This window comes from Microcaecilia unicolor, chromosome 3 (genome assembly GCF_901765095.1).
Source record: "Microcaecilia unicolor chromosome 3, aMicUni1.1, whole genome shotgun sequence".
NCBI lineage: Eukaryota > Metazoa > Chordata > Amphibia > Gymnophiona > Siphonopidae > Microcaecilia > Microcaecilia unicolor.
Window position 1 is genome coordinate 250,988,430 of NC_044033.1, and position 19,553 is coordinate 251,007,982.

Here is a 19,553-nt window from a genome sequence, read left to right on the forward strand (position 1 = left end):
TTTTTTTCGGTGGCCTGGGCACAGTCCCTTGGCTGGGGAAGTGTATGACCTCCTACAAATATTGGAGCAATGGTATTACTTGAGAAAGTTTTGACTCTGGTCCTCTAGCTTGGACTCCAATCCTAAGTACCCTTGGTTTATTGCTTATGAACCTCAAGCTCTTCCTTCAGTTCTGCCTGCCCTGTTTATGATGGGATGGCAAACTGGAATAAATGACCCATCCCTAAAATGATCCTTTCCTGCAGCCCGTGTTCTAGGATGTAGGTGCAAATATATATTTAAGAACAGTCTCTATATACAAGATGTGTACATAAAAAGAATCTGGTAGGAGTAGAGTTTGAAGAAACATTGCCCACCAATCATGTAGGCTCAACACAGGTCTTCCCTGTCATTTGGAATTGCCCACAGGAATGGGAGGAGCTAAAAGGTCATTCTGATTCACTTCCTAGGTTGAGGAATACCTTTCTAACACTGTCCCTTCCTTCACTGCATGCATTTAGTTCATGGCTGTAGTTTTTTTTTGTATGTGTTGACTAGGAGGAAAAGCAAAGTTTGCGAAAAAGAGCGCCCCCTGCCCCCCCCAATGAAAAAAACCCCAAACACCTTATTCTCTAGTTAGCTCCTGTCTGGGAAAATTCAACAATTGAGGATATCTCAATGTCCCAAACAGAGATATTATAAACCTAATCCCCATTATATAAAAAATGGTATTTGATAGATTTGTTATGTACACAGGCATGTGTTCAAACCTAACTTCACTATAACTATACTATAGTAACACTACCTTGTTACCAAAGGCCCTTTGGTCACATCAACATCTGGCTTAAGGAAGCAACATTCCTTCTCTCCCTTACTTTTCACTTCCTTATCAATTCCTTCCCCTTTTCTACCCTTTTCTCTCTTTATATCACCTGTCTCTGACACCTTCAATGCATCAACGTATGATGTCATTCGGTACTGGGAAGCACCGCATCAAAATGGCCAACCAAGGAAGTTGGGCGTTCAAATAAATATTTAAACTATAAAAAAAAAAAAGAATGATCACAAATTAACTCATGCAATTATTTTGTTCTACGGAAAGCAAGGAAAGAGGTGTTGGAGAAATAGAAGAAACAGCCTTTTGTGTTAACATAAAGAACATAAAGAAATAGCCAACTGAAGAGGGAAAGTGCCAGGCTCAGACGGTAACTTCATTCTTGCTTCCTGTGCGGAGATGCTGCTGGTTGTGGCTGGGCAGGTGACCAGGGATAAACTGAAGTTGTTCCACGGTGTTCTGCCGCTTGGCTGCAAAGGCCTGCCGCCGGCTGGTCGTGCCGCTGTTGCCTGCGTCCCAGGTGGCCTTTGGTGAGTTGGCAGCAGTGGTGTGGGAGTTCATCTTCAGTGTGTGCTGGCAGTCCAGCATAGTGGTGCTGCCCGAGCAGACATTGCTGTGGGAGAGAGCCTTCTGGTGGCCCAGTCGGGCATCATGGAAGGGGGTGGGGCTCTGGTGTTGCAGACGCTCTGGCGAAAGCAGGTGCTCCTGTGAGTGGAGGACCTCACGAGACAGTAAGCGCTCATGGGACATGGGGCGCTGTTCCCTTAGAATGGTGTAGTCGTAGCGGATGGGGGGCTGGTTGTCGTTATAGGGGTTGTAGTTCTCAGAGAGGATGTGCTCCTGTGACATTACCCGGCGGGGTGCCTGTGACTTTTCCAGGTAGCCCTCGCGGTCGTAGGTCATCTTCATGACATGCAGGGGCAAAGTCCCCCGCGTGAGCTCTGCAAGGTGCTTCCGCTTCATGTAGAAATCATCTGTGTCCTTCTCTGCTTTGGGGGAGGAGAGAGAGGCAGTGAGCACATACAAAACTTGCCCCCACTGTGGGCACTAAGACAAAGTGTATAGGAGAAAGGGCATGTGTAGAGGCGTTCCTATCAATCTCTTGAAGCTCTGGTTTTTGGGGTGCAGTGAACATCCCTGACTCAGTATACTTAGAACTCATGATCGATTGATCTTTTCTTCATAAATTTCTCTAATGCCCTTTTGCTCTTAATTTTGAGACATCCATAATATCAACAATGACTTAGGGCGTCTTTTACTAAGGCGCGAGCACATTTTTAGCGCACGCAAAAATTGTGGGTGTGCTAAATGTTAGAGACGCCCATAGGAATGCATTGGTGTCTCTAATGTTTAGTTTGCGCCAAAAACGTGAGCATGCCTTAGTAAAAGACCCTATAAGGGGGGAGACCTTCCTTCTCTTTATAGTGAGAGAGGAAGAGGGATTATTGTACCGGGGGGGGGGGGGGGGGGGGTCATCAATCAATGCTGATTTCCCTCGATCTTTTCTTCATAAATTTCTCTAATGCACTTTGGCTCTTAATTTTGCGAGATACATATTATCAACAATGATCTAGTGGGAAGACCTTCCTTCTCTCCTTCTCTTTATAGTGAGAGGAAGAGGGATTATTGGAGGGGAGGTGTCATCGATCAATGCTAATTTACCATCGATTGATCTTTTCTTCATAAATGTATCTAATGCCCTTTTGCTCCTACTTTTGAGACATCCATAATATCAACAATAGTGGGAAGACCTTCCTTCTCTCCTGCCCTTTATAGTGAGAGAAGAAGAGGGATTATTGTATTGGGGGGGGGGGGGGGGGGGGGGATTGTCTTAGTTCAATGCTGATTTACCTCAGTGCTGTGTGTCTCTCTCTAGGATTCACTGGTCCAAGGGTTGCCAAGCATCTGTGTGTCTGAGTTTGTTCTGTCTTAGTTTAAAGACTAAAGAGGATCCACGTACGTGGAGAACTCAATAGATCCCAAGGGGCAGCAAACAGAGATAAAAGAAGTGGGAAAAGTAAACCAGGCTTGTCCAAAGAACTGGGACCAAACAAATAATAATAAAATCAACACAGTTTATTAATGTTTCCTTAGAAATGACTTGACACAAGGTTGTGTTTCGGCCTGGCGGCCTGCATCAGGAGTCTTATGTCTTAAGGAAAGACTGATGGTCTAATTTTACATTTAGATTGAAAAACAGAAGGCTTGAAATAGCAACATAAAGTTTGTCTTAAAAAAGATCGTTGTGTCAAACCGTAAGGCACTGGAGGAAGCCTGATGCAATAGTGAAGCATCAGTGCTTACTCCAGTGCCTTACGGTTTGACACAACGGTCTCTTTTAAGACCAACTTTATGTTGCTATTTCAAGCCTTCTGTTTTTCAACCTAAATGTAAAATTAGACCATCAGTCTTTCCTTAAGACAAAAGACTCCTGATGCAGGCTGCCAGGCCAAAACACAACGTTGTGTCAAGTTATCTTTAAGGAAACATTAATAAACTGTGTTGATTTTATTATTAATTATTTGTTTGGTCCCAGTTCTTTGGACAAGCCTGGTTTACTTTTCCCACTTCTTTTATCTCTGTTAGTTTAATGACTGTCAGTGCTTTCAATTCAGTCCTAGAATGTTGGTCGAGGATCCCCCCTTCTCCAAAGAGCATCATATATTGCACACTGCTCAGCTAGGTAATGGACCAACACTACTATTTAGTGAGTGACCTGTGCGGGAGGGCTTACCAAGTCTCTTGAGGGAGCAGTACTTGCTGATGTCAGATTTCATGGCGGACTCGTAGGATGGAGGCAGGTGGGAGAGGTTGTGAAAGGAACGAGAGAAGGAAAGAGTGTTGTACTTCATGGAAGAGCCTGGAAAATGGGCCTGGTTGTTCATGCGGCAGTCTAAGAGGGGCAGCAGGGGAGAGGGAGGTGGAGGGCATGGCGAAGAAGAGATGAATGCATGTATATGACAAGAGGGAGGCGGTAGAAGAAAGACAGATGGACGAGGAAAGGGATAGTATGGGAAGAGCATAGACCAGGAAAAGAGTGATATGATATAGGAAGGAGGGAGTGGGATGAGGGAGAAATCCAGATGAAGAGAAGGGGCGGGATTTGATGGGAAATGCAAGAGAAAGTGGAAAAACAGTCCAGGAAAGTCAGGGTGGGAAGGGAGAGAAAAATATTTGTGATGAACAGGTAAGGAGGTGGGATGGAGAGAGACAGATAGAGATGCAGGATGGCAAAAGGAGGGATAGGGTTGTATTGGAAGAAAAGGGAGAGGGGAGAGAAGAGGGAGAAAAATAAATTTTATTTATCCTTCAAAATACGGTACATCCTTTTGTGTCCCCCACATCCCTGGTTCAGTTCAGTTTCAAAAAAAGCATTAAACCATAGAACCAAAGAGTGGAAAGAAAGCCGGCCTTGGTGAGGGGCAGGGGAATCTCCATGTGCATTAATATTCCATAGGGGGACTGTCCCTCCACCCATCTACCCTGTGATATGAAAAAAAAAAATCTAATTTCATTTTTTTCTGACATGAATCAATGTCGAGCAACATTGGGGATAGCATCAGTGACTGGGCATCACATCCTTCCTCTCCTCCTCCTCCTATCAAGAGACTATGGCAAGTTGCAAGAAGGCCAGTTGGAGTCTTGCACAGTTTTTGAAACTCTAGGAAGATGCAACCATCTGAGCAGCCTGAAGTCTTAGTATGAGTCAGCTTCCCCTATTGGATTTTGCGTCACTCAGCTTTTCATAGGCACATCTTTCTGCAACTTACCCAAAGTGGCTGAGTGTTTCGGGCTGTTGACAGTCAGGTGGATGTAATTGTGGTGCATGTTATCTGGAAGAGGGGAACACAAAGAGGGATTTAACTTGGATACATAACAATAACCCCCTCCCCCACCATCACTACAGTCCCCTCTTGCAAAATAAAATACATTCATTTGATCTTAGAGGCATTATGCGAATTGATCCAGGATCCCTGGAATTCGGGAAGCTGGGTTTGCTGGATTGTCTGTTGGCCTAGAACCTATGCTCCCAGAAACTGAAGACCCTGTTAATCTAGAGAAAAGAGACAACTGCCAGGCCAAACTGTATGCTGAAGATGCAGGAGACATTGTTGGCCTAGAATTTGGGTTCCCTGATTAGGCAATGGCAGGACACCCCGTTTGTCTGAGGTCTGTGATTCAGAAATAGTAGATGATTGTCAAGATAGAATCTGCTGAACAAACAGGAGCTGCTGTCAATCTAGAACCCTAATTTCCTAGCGATTCAGAAATAGACTTCCATCAGTCTAGAAGTCAGGTCCCCTGGTGATCCAGAAACAGGACACCACTGCCAGGACTAGCTCTATACTGAAGAGATGAGGCCCTGTGAGTCTAGATCCCATTCTCTCCAGTGATTCAAAAACAAGGGTACTCTGTCTAGACCCCACACCTTAGAATTAGTAAACATAAACTGGTAAAAAAAAAAAAACATAATTGCATGAATGTTATTAACCTTTCTTATGCCCCTTGATACTGAAGCCTTTGCCAATTTAAGGCTCGAGTAAAATTAGGGTCTCTCATTTCACCCCCCCCCCCCCCGAAAAAAAGAGCCACAGTTCAGCTTCCTCACCTATCTTATACCAAAGGATTTAATCCTCTGGTTTGTGTAATGTACGACTTGGGCTGTAATATATATTTTTTTTAACTGGTAGGCACACCTCCATCATCCCTTAATCCTATCAATGGGTTGCTATTCTCAAGAGGTACATCCTTTTTATTCCTATATTGGGAAAAAATAACAACTGGAATTTTTGGCCCATCTTTGCTGATCTCATGTACAAAAGAAGTGCTGGATGATGTCTTGAGCAGGATCCAGGGTAAATACAAACCCTGATCACTTCCCAAACCACCTGTGAGTCCATTGCTAATATAACAACCCTCCCATCCCACTTACAAGCTCTCTTCGTCTGCCTGCTGGGTGGGAGGGTAGCAGGCTGGCTGTGTTCTGGCCCAGACACATGCATAGGCAAGAAAAGCAACAGCTTAGGATGCCAAATTCCGAAAGAGAAATACTCAGGCCACAGAGGGGCCTGTTCCCTTTTGCAGTACAGCCATGCACTTCAAGGCAGGGGGGCATCCTTGTAACCTGCTGCATCATTGGACTCCAGTCCTTCTTGCGTGTATAGGTGACACCGTGAATTTTTGCACCACTAGGAATTCATCTAAGCCAGACCAAGGAAAGGGCAGATCTTTCTCCTGTTTATTTATAAAGATTTCATCAGGGACAAAGGGAAGCAGTTTCTTGTCCTGAAAAATACAGACTTCCCTGGGAATGGATGAATTGTTTGAAAGTCAAGGGCCAATAGATCGAAAACAGCCTATTTGTACGTGATCTAGGGAAGAAAATGCATCTTTGTGGTGGAAAATGGAAGAAAAGGCTTGGTTGTCATGGTGACCATATTATATAACTATGTGACTTGAGCTACAAAAGAATACTTGTATGCTTGTAGTGTGGCCCGCAGGGGAAAATTGACAGTATTGTAGGATGCGTTGCAGGGGGAAATCACCAGTGACTGTTGGTGGAAGATGTGCTGCAAGGGGAAATAAATAGTCAGTGCTGATTCAGGATGTGCCAGAGGGAGAAATCACCAGTCCAGTGTTTGGTGCAGGATGAGCCACAAGGGGAAATCACCAGTGTTTGGTGCAGGATGAGCCAGAGGGGGAAAATCACCAGTCAGTGTTTGGTGCAGGATGAGCCAGAGAGAGAAAATCACCAGTCAGAGTTTGGTGCAGGATGTGCCAGAGGGGGAAAATCACCAGTCTGTGTTTGGTACAGGGTGTGGCTCACGGGAAAATCACTAGTCAATGCTGATTAAGGCTGCACTTCTGGAGGGAAGAAATCACCAGTCAGTGATAGTGGTGTGCTCACCAGTGGAAAGAGACTGCACCCATAACTCTGACGCAATTCTTGTAATGCTCAGAGCTCAAATGAGAGGAAGCTTAGGGAGGGAGGGAGGGGGCACAGTTACTCTAAGACCTGTAACTAACATTCTCCGAGGACAAGCAGGCTGCTTGTTCTCACGACTGGGTGACGTCCGCGGCAGCCCCCACCAACTGGAAAAAAGCTTCGCGGGACGGTCGGCACGCAGGGCACGCCCACCGCGCATGCGCGGCCGTCTTCCCGCCCGTGCGCGACCGCTCCCGCCAGTTCCTTTTTTTCCGCGTCTGGAGAGAGTCGTGCCTCGCCGCTCTCTCTGATTCAGCCCGGATTTTCGATCGCGTTTACGCCGATCGTGTTTTTTCTTTGTTTATTTAGGTATAGTTACCGTCCGGTTTCTTTTTGGAAAAAAAAAAAAAAAGAAACCCTGCGCGTGTGGAGCACGCGCTCCCTTTTTCCCTCGCTTCCAGCGGGGACGCCGCAGTCGTTTTCCTTTTCGTGGTGTGATTTCAGCCACCATTGATGACTTTGACTTCGCCGACGCGATTTTTCCGTCGATGTCCTCGAAGGTCCCGAGTGGATTTAAAAAGTGTGGTCGCTGCGGCCGGCCGATCTCGCAGACCGACACCCACGCTTGGTGCCTCCAGTGCCTCGGGCCGGAGCACAATATCAAGTCGTGTTCTCTGTGTCTCGGTCTCCGGAAACGGACTCAGGTTGCGAGGCAAGTTCTGCGGGACCGTCTTTTTGGAACTTGCGCCGGCTCCTCGACGTCGACCTCGAAGGCATCGGTATCGACGCCCGGTCCTTCGGTACCGGTATCGATGCCCGAGACATCGGCACCGATGGCAGCGACCCCAGGAGAACAGGTCCCGTCGGCCCGCCGGTCCTCCGGTGAGAGTGGGGGTGAGAGGCCGCGTGGGCAGTCGGCCCCGGTCACTCCCTCAGCTCGTGGGCCACGGGACCGAACCCTGTCTGACCCGATACCTCGAGACCGAGGGGGATCGACCTCCTCCTCCTCCATGCCCTCCGGCGCCGGTGACGGGCATCGTAAGAAAGATAAGAAGCGTCGTCACCGGTCGCCCTCGGTGCATCCGGATATCGGAGAGGAGGCGACGCCGAAGCGCCATCGTCGAGAGGAGAGGTCTCCGTCGGTTGTGGAGGTACCGACGCGTCGGGGTTCCGGCACCTCGGTGCCGTCTCCTGGCCCCCAGCAGCTTCTGGCGCCGACACCCCTACCGGCCCCACCGCCTTTCCCGGCAGCGGGCCTGGACGAGTGCCTCAGAGCCATCCTTCCGGGGATCCTGGAAGGGCTGATACGCCAGGCTGTGCCGGCGCCGGGGGTGCTTGCGCCCTCGGCGCCGATGACTGTGGCGCCGGCGAGCTCTAGCCCGGCGCCGGGGCCGTCGACACCGCCGCCGCTTGCGGTGCCGGTCTCGACCGCCACGCAGGTGGAGTCGACGTCGATGGAGGGAGCTCCGTCCCCGCCGGCGCGGGAGTCCACCGCTCGACGACACCGAGACCCTGGTGCCTCGATGTCGAGCCGGGCCCGGTTCAGGACTCAGCTACATGAGCTTATGTCCGACACCGAGGATGAGGACTCGTGGGGGGAAGAGGAGGACCCTAGATATTTCTCCTCAGAGGAGTCTACGGGCCTTCCCTCGGACCCCACGCCTTCACCGGAGAGGAAACTCTCACCTCCCGAGAGTCTCTCCTTTGCCTCCTTTGTGCGGGATATGTCTATTAGCATTCCCTTCCCCGTGGTCTCTGTGGAAGAGCCGAGGGCCGAGATGCTCGAGGTCCTCGACTATCCATCACCACCTAGAGAGTCCTCCACGGTGCCGCTGCACAATGTCCTAAAGGAGACGCTGCTTCGGAACTGGGTGCGACCATTAACTAACCCCACCATTCCCAAGAAAGCAGAGTCCCAGTACAGGATCCACTCTGACCCAGAGCTAATGCGGCCACAATTGCCCCATGACTCAGCGGTCGTGGATTCTGCTCTCAAGAGGGCACGGAGTTCGAGGGATACCGCCTCGGCGCCCCCGGGGCGGGAGTCTCGCACTCTGGACTCGTTTGGGAGGAAGGCCTACCAATCCTCCATGCTCGTGACCCGCATCCAATCATACCTGCTCTATATGAGCATCCACATGCGGACCTATGTGCAACAACTGGCGGACCTGGTCGAGAAGCTCCCGCCGGAGCAGTCCAGGCCTTATCAGGAGGTGGTCAGGCAGCTGAAGGCGTGCAGAAAGTTCCTGTCCAGGGGTATCTATGACACCTGTGACGTGGCATCTCGTGCTGCGGCCCAAGGTATAGTGATGCGCAGGCTCTCATGGCTGCGTGCCTCTGACCTGGACAACCGCACCCAGCAGAGACTGGCCGACGTCCCTTGCCGGGGGGATAACATTTTTGGTGAGAAGGTCGAGCAGATGGTGGACCAACTGCATCAGCGGGAAACCGCTCTCGACAAGCTCTCCCACCGGGCGCCTTCAGCATCCACCTCAGCAGGTGGACGTTTTTCCCGGGCCCGGCAGGCTGCACCCTATTCTTTTGCAAAGCGTAGGTACAACCAGCCGGCCCGAAGGCCTCGTCAGGCACAGGGACAGCCCCAGCGCGCTCGTTCCCGTCAACAGCGTGCGCCTAAGCAGCCCCCTGCGCCTCCACAGCAAAAGCCAGGGACGGGCTTTTGACTGGATCCACGGGAACATAGCCGCCCTCAATGTGTCCGTACCGGACGATCTGCCGGTCGGGGGGAGGTTAAAATATTTTCACCAAAGGTGGCCTCTCATAACCTCCGACCAGTGGGTTCTCCAAATAGTGCGGTGCGGATACGCCCTGAATTTGACCTCCCTGCCTCCAAATTGTCCTCCGGGAGCTCAATCCTTCAGCTCCCATCACAAGCAGGTACTTGCAGAGGAACTCTCCGCCCTTCTCAGCGCCAATGCGGTCGAGCCCGTACCACCCGGGCAGGAAGGGCAGGGATTCTATTCCAGGTACTTCCTTGTGGAAAAGAAAACAGGGGGGATGCGTCCCATCCTAGACCTGAGAGGCCTGAACAAATTCCTGGTCAAAGAAAAGTTCAGGATGCTTTCCTTGGGCACCCTTCTACCAATGATTCAGAAAAACGATTGGCTATGTTCCCTGGATTTAAAGGATGCATATACTCACATCCCGATACTGCCAGCTCACAGACAGTATCTCAGATTCCGCCTGGGCGCACGACACTTTCAGTACTGTGTGCTGCCCTTTGGGCTCGCCTCCGCCCCACGAGTGTTTACAAAGTGCCTCGTGGTGGTGGCGGCGTACCTACGCAGGCTGGGAGTGCACGTGTTCCCATATCTCGACGATTGGCTGGTCAAGAACACCTCGGAGGCAGGAGCCCTCCGGTCCATGCAGTGCACTATTCAACTCCTGGAGCTGCTGGGGTTTGTGATAAATTACCCAAAGTCCCATCTCCAGCCAACCCAGTCTCTGGAATTCATAGGAGCTCTGCTGAATACCCAGACGGCTCAGGCCTTCCTTCCCGAAGCGAGGGCCAACAACCTCCTGTCCCTCGCTTCGCAGACCAGAGCGTCTCAGCAGGTCACAGCTCGGCAGATGTTGAGACTTCTGGGTCATATGGCCTCCACAGTTCATGTGACTCCCATGGCTCGTCTTCACATGAGATCTGCTCAATGGACCCTAGCTTCCCAGTGGTTCCAAGCCACCGGGAATCTAGAAGATGTCATCCGCCTCTCCACCAGTTGCCGCACTTCACTGCTCTGGTGGACCATCCGGACCAATTTGACCCTGGGGCGTCCATTCCAAATTCCGCAGCCCACAAAGGTGCTGACGACGGATGCATCTCGCCTGGGTTGGGGAGCTCATGTCGATGGGCTTCACACCCAGGGTCTGTGGTCCCTCCAGGAAAAGGATCTGCAGATCAACCTCCTGGAGCTCCGAGCGATCTGGAACGCGCTGAAGGCTTTCAGAGATCGGCTGTCCTGCCAAATTATCCAAATTCGGACAGACAATCAGGTTGCAATGTATTACGTCAACAAGCAGGGGGGCACCGGATCTCGCCCCCTGTGTCAGGAAGCCGTCGGGCTGTGGCGTTGGGCGTGCCAGTTTGGCATGCTCCTCCAAGCCACGTACCTGGCAGGCGTAAACAACAGTCTGGCCGACAGACTGAGCAGAGTCATGCAACCGCACGAGTGGTCGCTCCATTCCAGAGTGGTACGCAAGATCTTCCGAGAGTGGGGTACCCCCTCGGTGGATCTTTTCGCCTCTCAGACCAACCACAAGCTGCCTCTGTTCTGTTCCAGACTTCAGACACACGGCAGGCTAGCGTCAGATGCCTTTCTCCTTCATTGGGGGACCGGCCTCCTGTATGCTTATCCTCCCATACCTTTGGTGGAGAAGACCTTACTGAAGCTCAAGCAAGACCGCGGCACCATGATTCTGATAGCGCCCTTTTGGCCCCGTCAGATCTGGTTCCCTCTTCTTCTGGAGTTGTCCTCAGAAGAACCGTGGAGATTGGAGTGTTTTCCGACTCTCATTTCGCAGAACGACGGAGCGTTGCTGCACCCCAACCTTCAATCCCTGGCTCTCACGGCCTGGATGTTGAGGGCGTAGACTTCGCTGCGTTGGGTCTGTCTGAGGGTGTCTCCCGGGTCTTGCTTGCCTCTAGGAAGGATTCCACTAAAAAGAGTTACTTTTTCAAGTGGAGGAGGTTTGTCGTTTGGTGTGAGAGCAAGGCCCTAGAACCTCGTTCTTGCCCTGCACAGAACCTGCTTGAATACCTTCTGCACTTGTCAGAGTCTGGCCTCAAGACCAACTCAGTAAGGAATCACCTTAGTGCGATTAGTGCTTACCATTATCGTGTGGAAGGTAAAGCCATCTCTGGAGAGCCTTTAGTCGTTCGATTCATGAGAGGCTTGCTTTTGTCAAAGCCCCCTATCAAGCCTCCTACAGTGTCATGGGATCTCAACGTCGTCCTCACCCAGCTGATGAAACCTCCTTTTGAGCCACTGAATACCTGCCATCTGAAGTACTTGACCTGGAAGGTCATTTTCTTGGTGGCAGTTACTTCAGCTCGTAGGGTCAGTGAGCTTCAAGCCCTGGTAGCTCATGCTCCTTATACCAAATTTCATCATAACAGAGTAGTGCTCCGCACCCACCCAAAGTTCCTGCCGAAGGTGGTGTCAGAGTTCCATCTTAACCAGTCAATTGTCTTGCCAACATTCTTCCCCAGGCCGCATACCCGCCCTGCTGAACGTCAGTTGCACACATTGGACTGCAAGAGAGCATTGGCCTTCTACTTGGAGCGGACACAGCCCCACAGACAGTCCGCCCAATTGTTTGTTTCTTTCGACCCTAACAGGCTAGGGGTCGCTGTCGGGAAACGCACCATCTCCAATTGGCTAGCAGATTGCATTTCCTTCACTTACGCCCAGGCTGGGCTGGCTCTTGAGGGTCATGTCACGGCTCATAGTGTCAGAGCCATGGCAGCGTCAGTGGCCCACTTGAAGTCAGCCACTATTGAAGAGATTTGCAAGGCTGCGACGTGGTCATCTGTCCACACATTCACATCACATTACTGCCTCCAGCAGGATACCCGACGCGACAGTCGGTTCGGGCAGTCGGTGCTGCAGAATCTGTTTGGGGTGTAAATCCAACTCCACCCTCCAGGACCCGAATTTATTCTGGTCAGGCTGCACTCTCAGTTAGTTGTTCTTCGTAGGTCAATTTTCTGTTATACCCTCGCCGTTGCGAGGTTCAATTGACCTGGGTTCTTGTTTTGAGTGAGCCTGAGAGCTAGGGATACCCCAGTCGTGAGAACAAGCAGCCTGCTTGTCCTCGGAGAAAGTGAATGATACATACCTGTAGCAGGTGTTCTCCGAGGACAGCAGGCTGATTGTTCTCACCTACCCTCCCTCCTCCCCTTTGGAGTTGTGTGTTTCATCTTTGCTAGTCATTCAACTGGCGGGAGCGGTCGCGCACGGGCGGGAAGACGGCCGCGCATGCGCGGTGGGCGTGCCCTGCGTGCCGACCGTCCCGCGAAGCTTTTTTCCGGTTGGTGGGGGCTGCCGCGGACGTCACCCAGTCGTGAGAACAATCAGCCTGCTGTCCTCGGAGAACACCTGCTACAGGTATGTATCATTCACTGTATGGTAGGCACAGTAGCCTGGGAGCAAAGGGTTGGCCCTCTGTTTTCTCCTAATCCACATGCACTCCAGTATGACAGGGCCATTCCAGTAATTGCGTGGCTGGAAGACTTCTTGGTGAGCAGAAATCTCACATTCCCCCCCTCACATGTGCCCTTCAAAACTTCTGGGCACTTGCATTCAGACTAGCATCTCCAGTTTCCCCAGCTTGGGCAGAGAGATGATTTGCCGTGTTAGTCCACTTTTAAAGGTAATCAATAGAAATACAATAAAATAAAACAGAGAAAAAAATAAGACAATACCTTTTTGTTATTGAACTAACTTAATACATTTTTGGATTAGCCTTCGAAGGTGGCCCTTCTTCGTCAGATCAGAAATAAGCAAATGTTGATAAATAACAGTATATATAAGTGAAACATCAAAGCATTTCAGTGACAGTCTAACAGTCTGCCGGCTTGGGCAAAATCTGATATTAAAAATAAAACATCTCTGGTTTCTGGGAGAGGGAAGGGACAGAGCTAAGCTGCATGCTGCTGTGTTTGATCTCGCCATGCACCTTCCCCTTTCTAAGAACATCTCTTCCCAGTGCATCCCTGAAAATAGTAAAGATTTTAATGTATTCACTAGGGTGGAAATTGCATGTGTTATCTCCCTCCCACCTATCCACCTCTGGCTATCCTTCAGTTGTAACAGCTATCAGCCAAGTGTCACCTCTTCTATTTGTTCCTGGCAGTGCACAGAAAGGATGGTGTTTAAATCCCTCACAGGCAAACACAGATTTCTGCCCAAACACAGAGATGGACAGAGAACCGCAGGCAAAGCCTAAAACCATATTGGTGCAAGTATATGCACCAAATTCACCTTTACCCTGCAGGCTGGATTCAGTGTGTAAGGGAGACCAGTGACTCTGCATTCAGCATCTCCGATTCCTTTTTTTATTCCTTCTCATGTAGCCTTCAGTAGGTGGCAGGGCCGGGCTTAGCAATTGTGGGGCCCTGTGCAGACCAGTTCAGTTGCCCCCCCCACCTCCCCGTCTGTGTCCGCCACCATAAGCCATAATGTGTCAGTTTAAAAGGAGGTTTAGAGATCTCAGAACTCCACCTCACCCCCAGTAAAGAGCGGCAGACAGCGGCAGCCATTTTCATATCCCATCAGCTGCCGAGCCTCCTTGCTGCTGCATCCTGCCCTTGCGGAAGCAGGAAGTGACATGAAAACGGGCGGGACGCAGCAGCAAGGAGGCTCTGGGCTCGGCAGCTGACGGGATATGAAAATCGCTGCCGTTGCCTGATGCTCTCTACTGAAATGTGGATGCACATTAACGTACTGCGCAGGGAGATGTTCCGAGACAAGAGGACAGACTTGTTCAACCGCCCTTGTCACCCCTGCCGCCCCTGCCTAACACCGGCCCTGGTAAGTGGCTTAAGCTTCCCACACTCTCATTTGTTAAACTTATACTCTGATTTCTTTGGGGACATGTGACTCATTCCATAGCGGGCTTATGAAGAACGCACAAGACCTGGCACTAGCCTTTTTTATAACAGACTCTGGCCATTAATGAGAGACAGCCGGGCACTCACCATGGTTGCTTTTTAAGGGTTTGATGGGGTTGTAGAGGTTCTTGGGCGGCCGGGCTGGCCCATTGTCTGGTGGGCCGGGACTGATGGAGGTGCTGTTGTTACGTTCTGAGCGGTTCACCGTGACGGTCTGATGTCGGAGAATATCCACTAGGGCTCTGCCAGCAATAATGATCATAATTAGTCTCTAGTCTCGTACAAAAGTTGAGTCAGATACTGCAGAGTGACAGTGGCAGGCAAAGTTTAGAATGTGTTCGACAAGTATGCAAATAACATCAACTGTCAGCACATCCCTGAGTATTTGCTTCATAATCTGCAGGAACTACAGTGGGGGAAATAAGTATTTGATCCCTTGCTGATTTTGTAAGTTTGCCCACTGACAAAGACATGAGCAGCCCATAATTGAAGGGTAGGTTATTGGTAACAGTGAGAGATAGCACATCACAAATTAAATCCGGAAAATCACATTGTGGAAAGTATATGAATTTATTTGCATTCTGCAGAGGGAAATAAGTATTTGATCCCTCTGGCAAACAAGACCTAATACTTGGTGGCAAAACCCTTGTTGGCAAGCACAGCGGTCATACGTCTTCTGTAGTTGATGATGAGGTTTGCACACATGTCAGGAGGAATTTTGGTCCACTCCTCTTTGCAGATCATCTCTAAATCATTAAGAGTTCTGGGCTGTCGCTTGGCAACTCGCAGCTTCAGCTCCTTCCATAAGTTTTCAATGGGATTAAGGTCTGGTGACTGGCTAGGCCACTCCATGACCCTAATGTGCTTCTTCCTGAGCCACTCCTTTGTTGCCTTGGCTGTATGTTTTGGGTCATTGTCGTGCTGGAAGACCCAGCCACGACCCATTTTTAAGGCCCTGGCGGAGGGAAGGAGGTTGTCACTCAGAATTGTACGGTACATGGCCCCATCCATTCTCCCATTGATGCGGTGAAGTAGTCCTGTGCCCTTAGCAGAGAAACACCCCCAAAACATAACATTTCCACCTCCATGCTTGACAGTGGGGACGGTGTTCTTTGGGTCATAGGCAGCATTTCTCTTCCTCCAACCACGGCGAGTTGAGTTCATGCCAAAGAGCTCAATTTTTGTCTCATCTGACCACAGCACCTTCTCCCAATCACTCTCGGCATCATCCAGGTGTTCACTGGCAAACTTCAGACGGGCCGTCACATGTGCCTTCCGGAGCAGGGGGACCTTGCGGGCACTGCAGGATTGCAATCCGTTATGTCGTAATGTGTTACCAATGGTTTTCGTGGTGACAGTGGTCCCAGCTGCCTTGAGATCATTGACAAGTTCCCCCCTTGTAGTTGTAGGCTGATTTCTAACCTTCCTCATGATCAAGGATACCCCACGAGGTGAGATTTTGCGTGGAGCCCCAGATCTTTGTCGATTGACAGTCATTTTGTACTTCTTCCATTTTCTTACTATGGCACCAACAGTTGTCTCCTTCTTGCCCAGCGTCTTACTGATGGTTTTGTAGCCCATTCCAGCCTTGTGCAGGTGTATGATCTTGTCCCTGACATCCTTAGACAGCTCCTTGCTCTTGGCCATTTTGTAGAGGTTAGAGTCTGACTGATTCACTGAGTCTGTGGACAGGTGTCTTTCATACAGGTGACCATTGCCGACAGCTGTCTGTCATGCAGGTAACGAGTTGATTTGGAGCATCTACCTGGTCTGTAGGGGCCAGATCTCTTACTGGTTGGTGGGGGATCAAATACTTATTTCCCTCTGCAGAATGCAAATAAATTCATATACTTTCCACAATGTGATTTTCCGGATTTAATTTGTGATGTGCTATCTCTCACTGTTACCAATAACCTACCCTTCAATTATGGGCTGCTCATGTCTTTGTCAGTGGGCAAACTTACAAAATCAGCAAGGGATCAAATACTTATTTCCCCCACTGTATGTATGTATGAAAGAGGACTAGTAAGTGGGAGTCACAGCAGTCACATGCACACACCCACAGCATTATGATCACCAGAGAAAAACTTTCATTATGACCTGGAACACAGTCTGAGCTTCAGCTTCCACTGCTGGCCTGCAGTAACTATCTGAGATGGAATGATTAGAACACAGAAGCAAGTTTATACAATCTCCCTGCAGTGGGCTGAGATCCTGGGGAACTGGGTTCAGTTTCCACTATGGCTCCTTGTAACCATGGACGAGTCACTTAACCCTCCATTCCACCATGTACAAAATAAGTACCTGTATATAATATAAAAACTGCTTTGATTGTAACCACAGAAAGGTGGTTATCAAATCTCAACCCCTTTAACACCTTCATGCAGGGCCGCCAAGGGGGGGGGGGGGGGGGACAAAATTCTTCATGCCCGGGCCTCCAAGGGGGCCAAGCGCCGGGGTCTCCTCCTGCTCCCAGGCCGCCGGCGCTGCAGTCTTTGGTCTCACCTGCCTGTCCTCGGCTCCGTCGACAGCCCCCATCCTTCCGCCACTGGGCCCCTTGCATTCAAATCGGCAACGCCTTACCTCCATGTGAAAGCGGCAGATCGCCTCCCTTCGGGACTTCCCTCACTGTGTCCCGCCCGATGTAAATTCCTGTTTCTGCGAGGGCGGGACACAGGGAGGGCCTGAAGAGAGGCGATCTGCCGCTTTCACACGGAGGTAAGTTGCTGCCAATTTGAATGCAGGGGGCCCGGTGGCAGATGGAGGGGGGCAGGTGGATACTGCTGCGGCGGGGCCCTGGGGGGGCGGCAGCAGGGGGGCTCCGGGGGCGGCCTTGCCCTGGGCCCGGCTTAGTCTCTCGGCGGCCCTGCCTTCATGGGGATAGTATGACATTTAAGAGAGAAACCTTAATGGAATCTATAGAGCTGAATGACATGGGGAAGAGATATTTAAGAGGATGACACCATTGAATGTCTATGGGGGTGAATGATGTGGAGAAGAGATGTTTAAGAGGGTGATACCATTGAATGTCTATGGGGGTGAATGATGTGGGGAAGAGATGTTTAAGAGGGTGACACCATTGAATGTCTATGGGGGTGAATGATGTGGGGAAGAGATGTTTAAGATGGTGACACCATTGAACCTTTTCTGGAGACACCATTGAACCTTTTCTGGAGATGCGAAGGCGGTAGAACGAGAGGACATGAAATGAGATTGAAGGGGGGCAGACTCAAGAAAAATGTCAGGAAGTATTTTTTCACAGAGAGAGTAGTGGATGCTTGGAATGCCCTCCCGCGGGAGGTGGTGGAAATGAAAACGGTAACGGAATTCAAACATGCGTGGGATAAACATAAAGGAATCCTGTTCAGAAGGAATGGATCCTAAGGAGCTTAGCCAAGATTGGGTGGCAGAGCCAGTGGCGGGAGGCGGGGATGGTGCTGGGCAGACTTATACGGTCTGTGCCAGAGCCGGTGGTGGGAGGTGGGACTGGTGGTTGGGAGGTGGGGATGGTGCGGGGCAGACTTATACGGTCTGTGCCAGAACCGATGGTGGGAGGCGGGGCTGGTGGTTGGGAGGTGGAGATGGTGCTGGGTAGACTTATACGGTCTGTGCCCTGAAAAGGACAGGTACCAATCAATAAGGTATACACAAAAAGTAGCACATATGTTGGGCAGACTGGATGGACCGTGCAGGTCTTTTTCTGCCGTCATCTACTATGTTACTATGAATGTCTATGGGGGTGAATGATGTGGGGAAGAGATGTTTAAGAGGGTGACACCATTGAAGTCTGTGGGAGTGAACGATGTGTTCAATGGTATCACCCTCTTAACAAATTAATGAATTTAGATTTTGCTCACACCTTTTTCTGTAGTAGCTCAAGGTGAGTTACATTCAGGTACACTGGGTATTTCTCTGTCCTTTAAATCTATGGAGATGAATGATGCGAGGATGAGATATTTAAGAATGAGACACCACTGATAGCTATGGGGATGAGATATTTAAGAGGGTGGTTCCATTGTAGTCTACGGGGGTGACTGACGAGGGAAAGAGATATTTAAGAGGGTGACGCCATTGACGTCTATGGTGGTGAATGATGTGGAGAAGACATATATAAAAGGTTAATACCATTGAAGTCTAGGGATGGAGATGGAGAAGCGATAAACATCACTAAATATCCAGGAAGTGAATGAGCAGGGAAACTCTATCCTCTCAGTGAGATGACAGCTATCTCACCTGGGCACATTTATCTCCCGGGCCTCGGGCTGGTTGGATGCCCGGTTGAAGGCAATCTTGGCTCCAATGCCCACGGCTAGGGTGAAGCTGATGACACCACAGATGACATAGACGGTGCTGTTGGTCTGGTCCTTCAATGGATTGTATTCCTGGACTTTCCCATTGGCGATGGTGGTGCTGGCTTGAGACTGATCCACCCAGATGGGCGTCACATAGTTACGGCAGCTCTTCTGGTCCAGCCGCTCATGTCGGTCCTCACAGCAGAAACGGTAGTAGCAGGTGCCACAGCAGAAACGGTAGGTGCCCGTGGAGCAGTTAAACGTGTTATCGTAGTGGCCCATTACATCAAAATACCCATAGCAGATGTCTGCTGCTGTGGCATTCTGCGGTGATATCAGCTTCTTCACGTGGGCTAGTAGTGTGGGCAGTGGCCAGCTGTGGTTGGTAGGCCGAACGCCACTCAGCACTTTGTTGGCCGCTAGGACATCCAGGAAAGTACAAAGGAGCAGCACCGTCATCTGGCCCATGGCGGTGGGAGCCATCGCTGGCACTTGGACACCAACACACATTTCTATCAGCTCCTGCCCCGGTGCTCTGGAGATTAGTTGCTGCCTTAAAATTGTGGTCCTTTTCGCTCAAAATACCAGGTGGGAAATAATAAAATTATAATTTAAAAAAAAGGAAAGCAGAAAGCAGTGTTGTTTACGTCCGTCACAGTAATGAGCGCTGGGGTTTTATTAACAATAATTTTGAAAAACCCTTAAAATTCTATTTCATCAAAAATCTGGTAAAGGTTGTGTTCTAATTGAGAAAAAAAACAAAACCTTTTTTCCAAACAAAACCTAGAGAAAGAGAGATGGATTAGTAAGAAAGATGCTTTGAAGGTTTGGTCTGAAATATCCAACATTATCCGAAGGGACACACCCACGATAAAATCCACAAGACCTCACACG

At 50.0% G+C, this 19,553-nt stretch overlaps 1 protein-coding gene across 1 annotated transcript; it reads right to left on the reverse strand.

Annotated features, from left to right (window-relative positions):
* Positions 1–1,177: 1,177 nt before the first annotated feature.
* SHISA7 (shisa family member 7) lies at positions 1,178–19,169 on the reverse strand. Its single transcript, XM_030195405.1, has 5 exons — positions 18,601–19,169; positions 14,455–14,609; positions 4,585–4,647; positions 3,549–3,707; positions 1,178–1,800 (listed from the first exon to the last, which is right to left on the reverse strand). Exons 1-5 carry the CDS (start codon positions 19,167–19,169, stop codon positions 1,178–1,180), a joined length of 1,569 nt encoding a protein of 522 aa, XP_030051265.1.
* Positions 19,170–19,553: the final 384 nt, after the last annotated feature.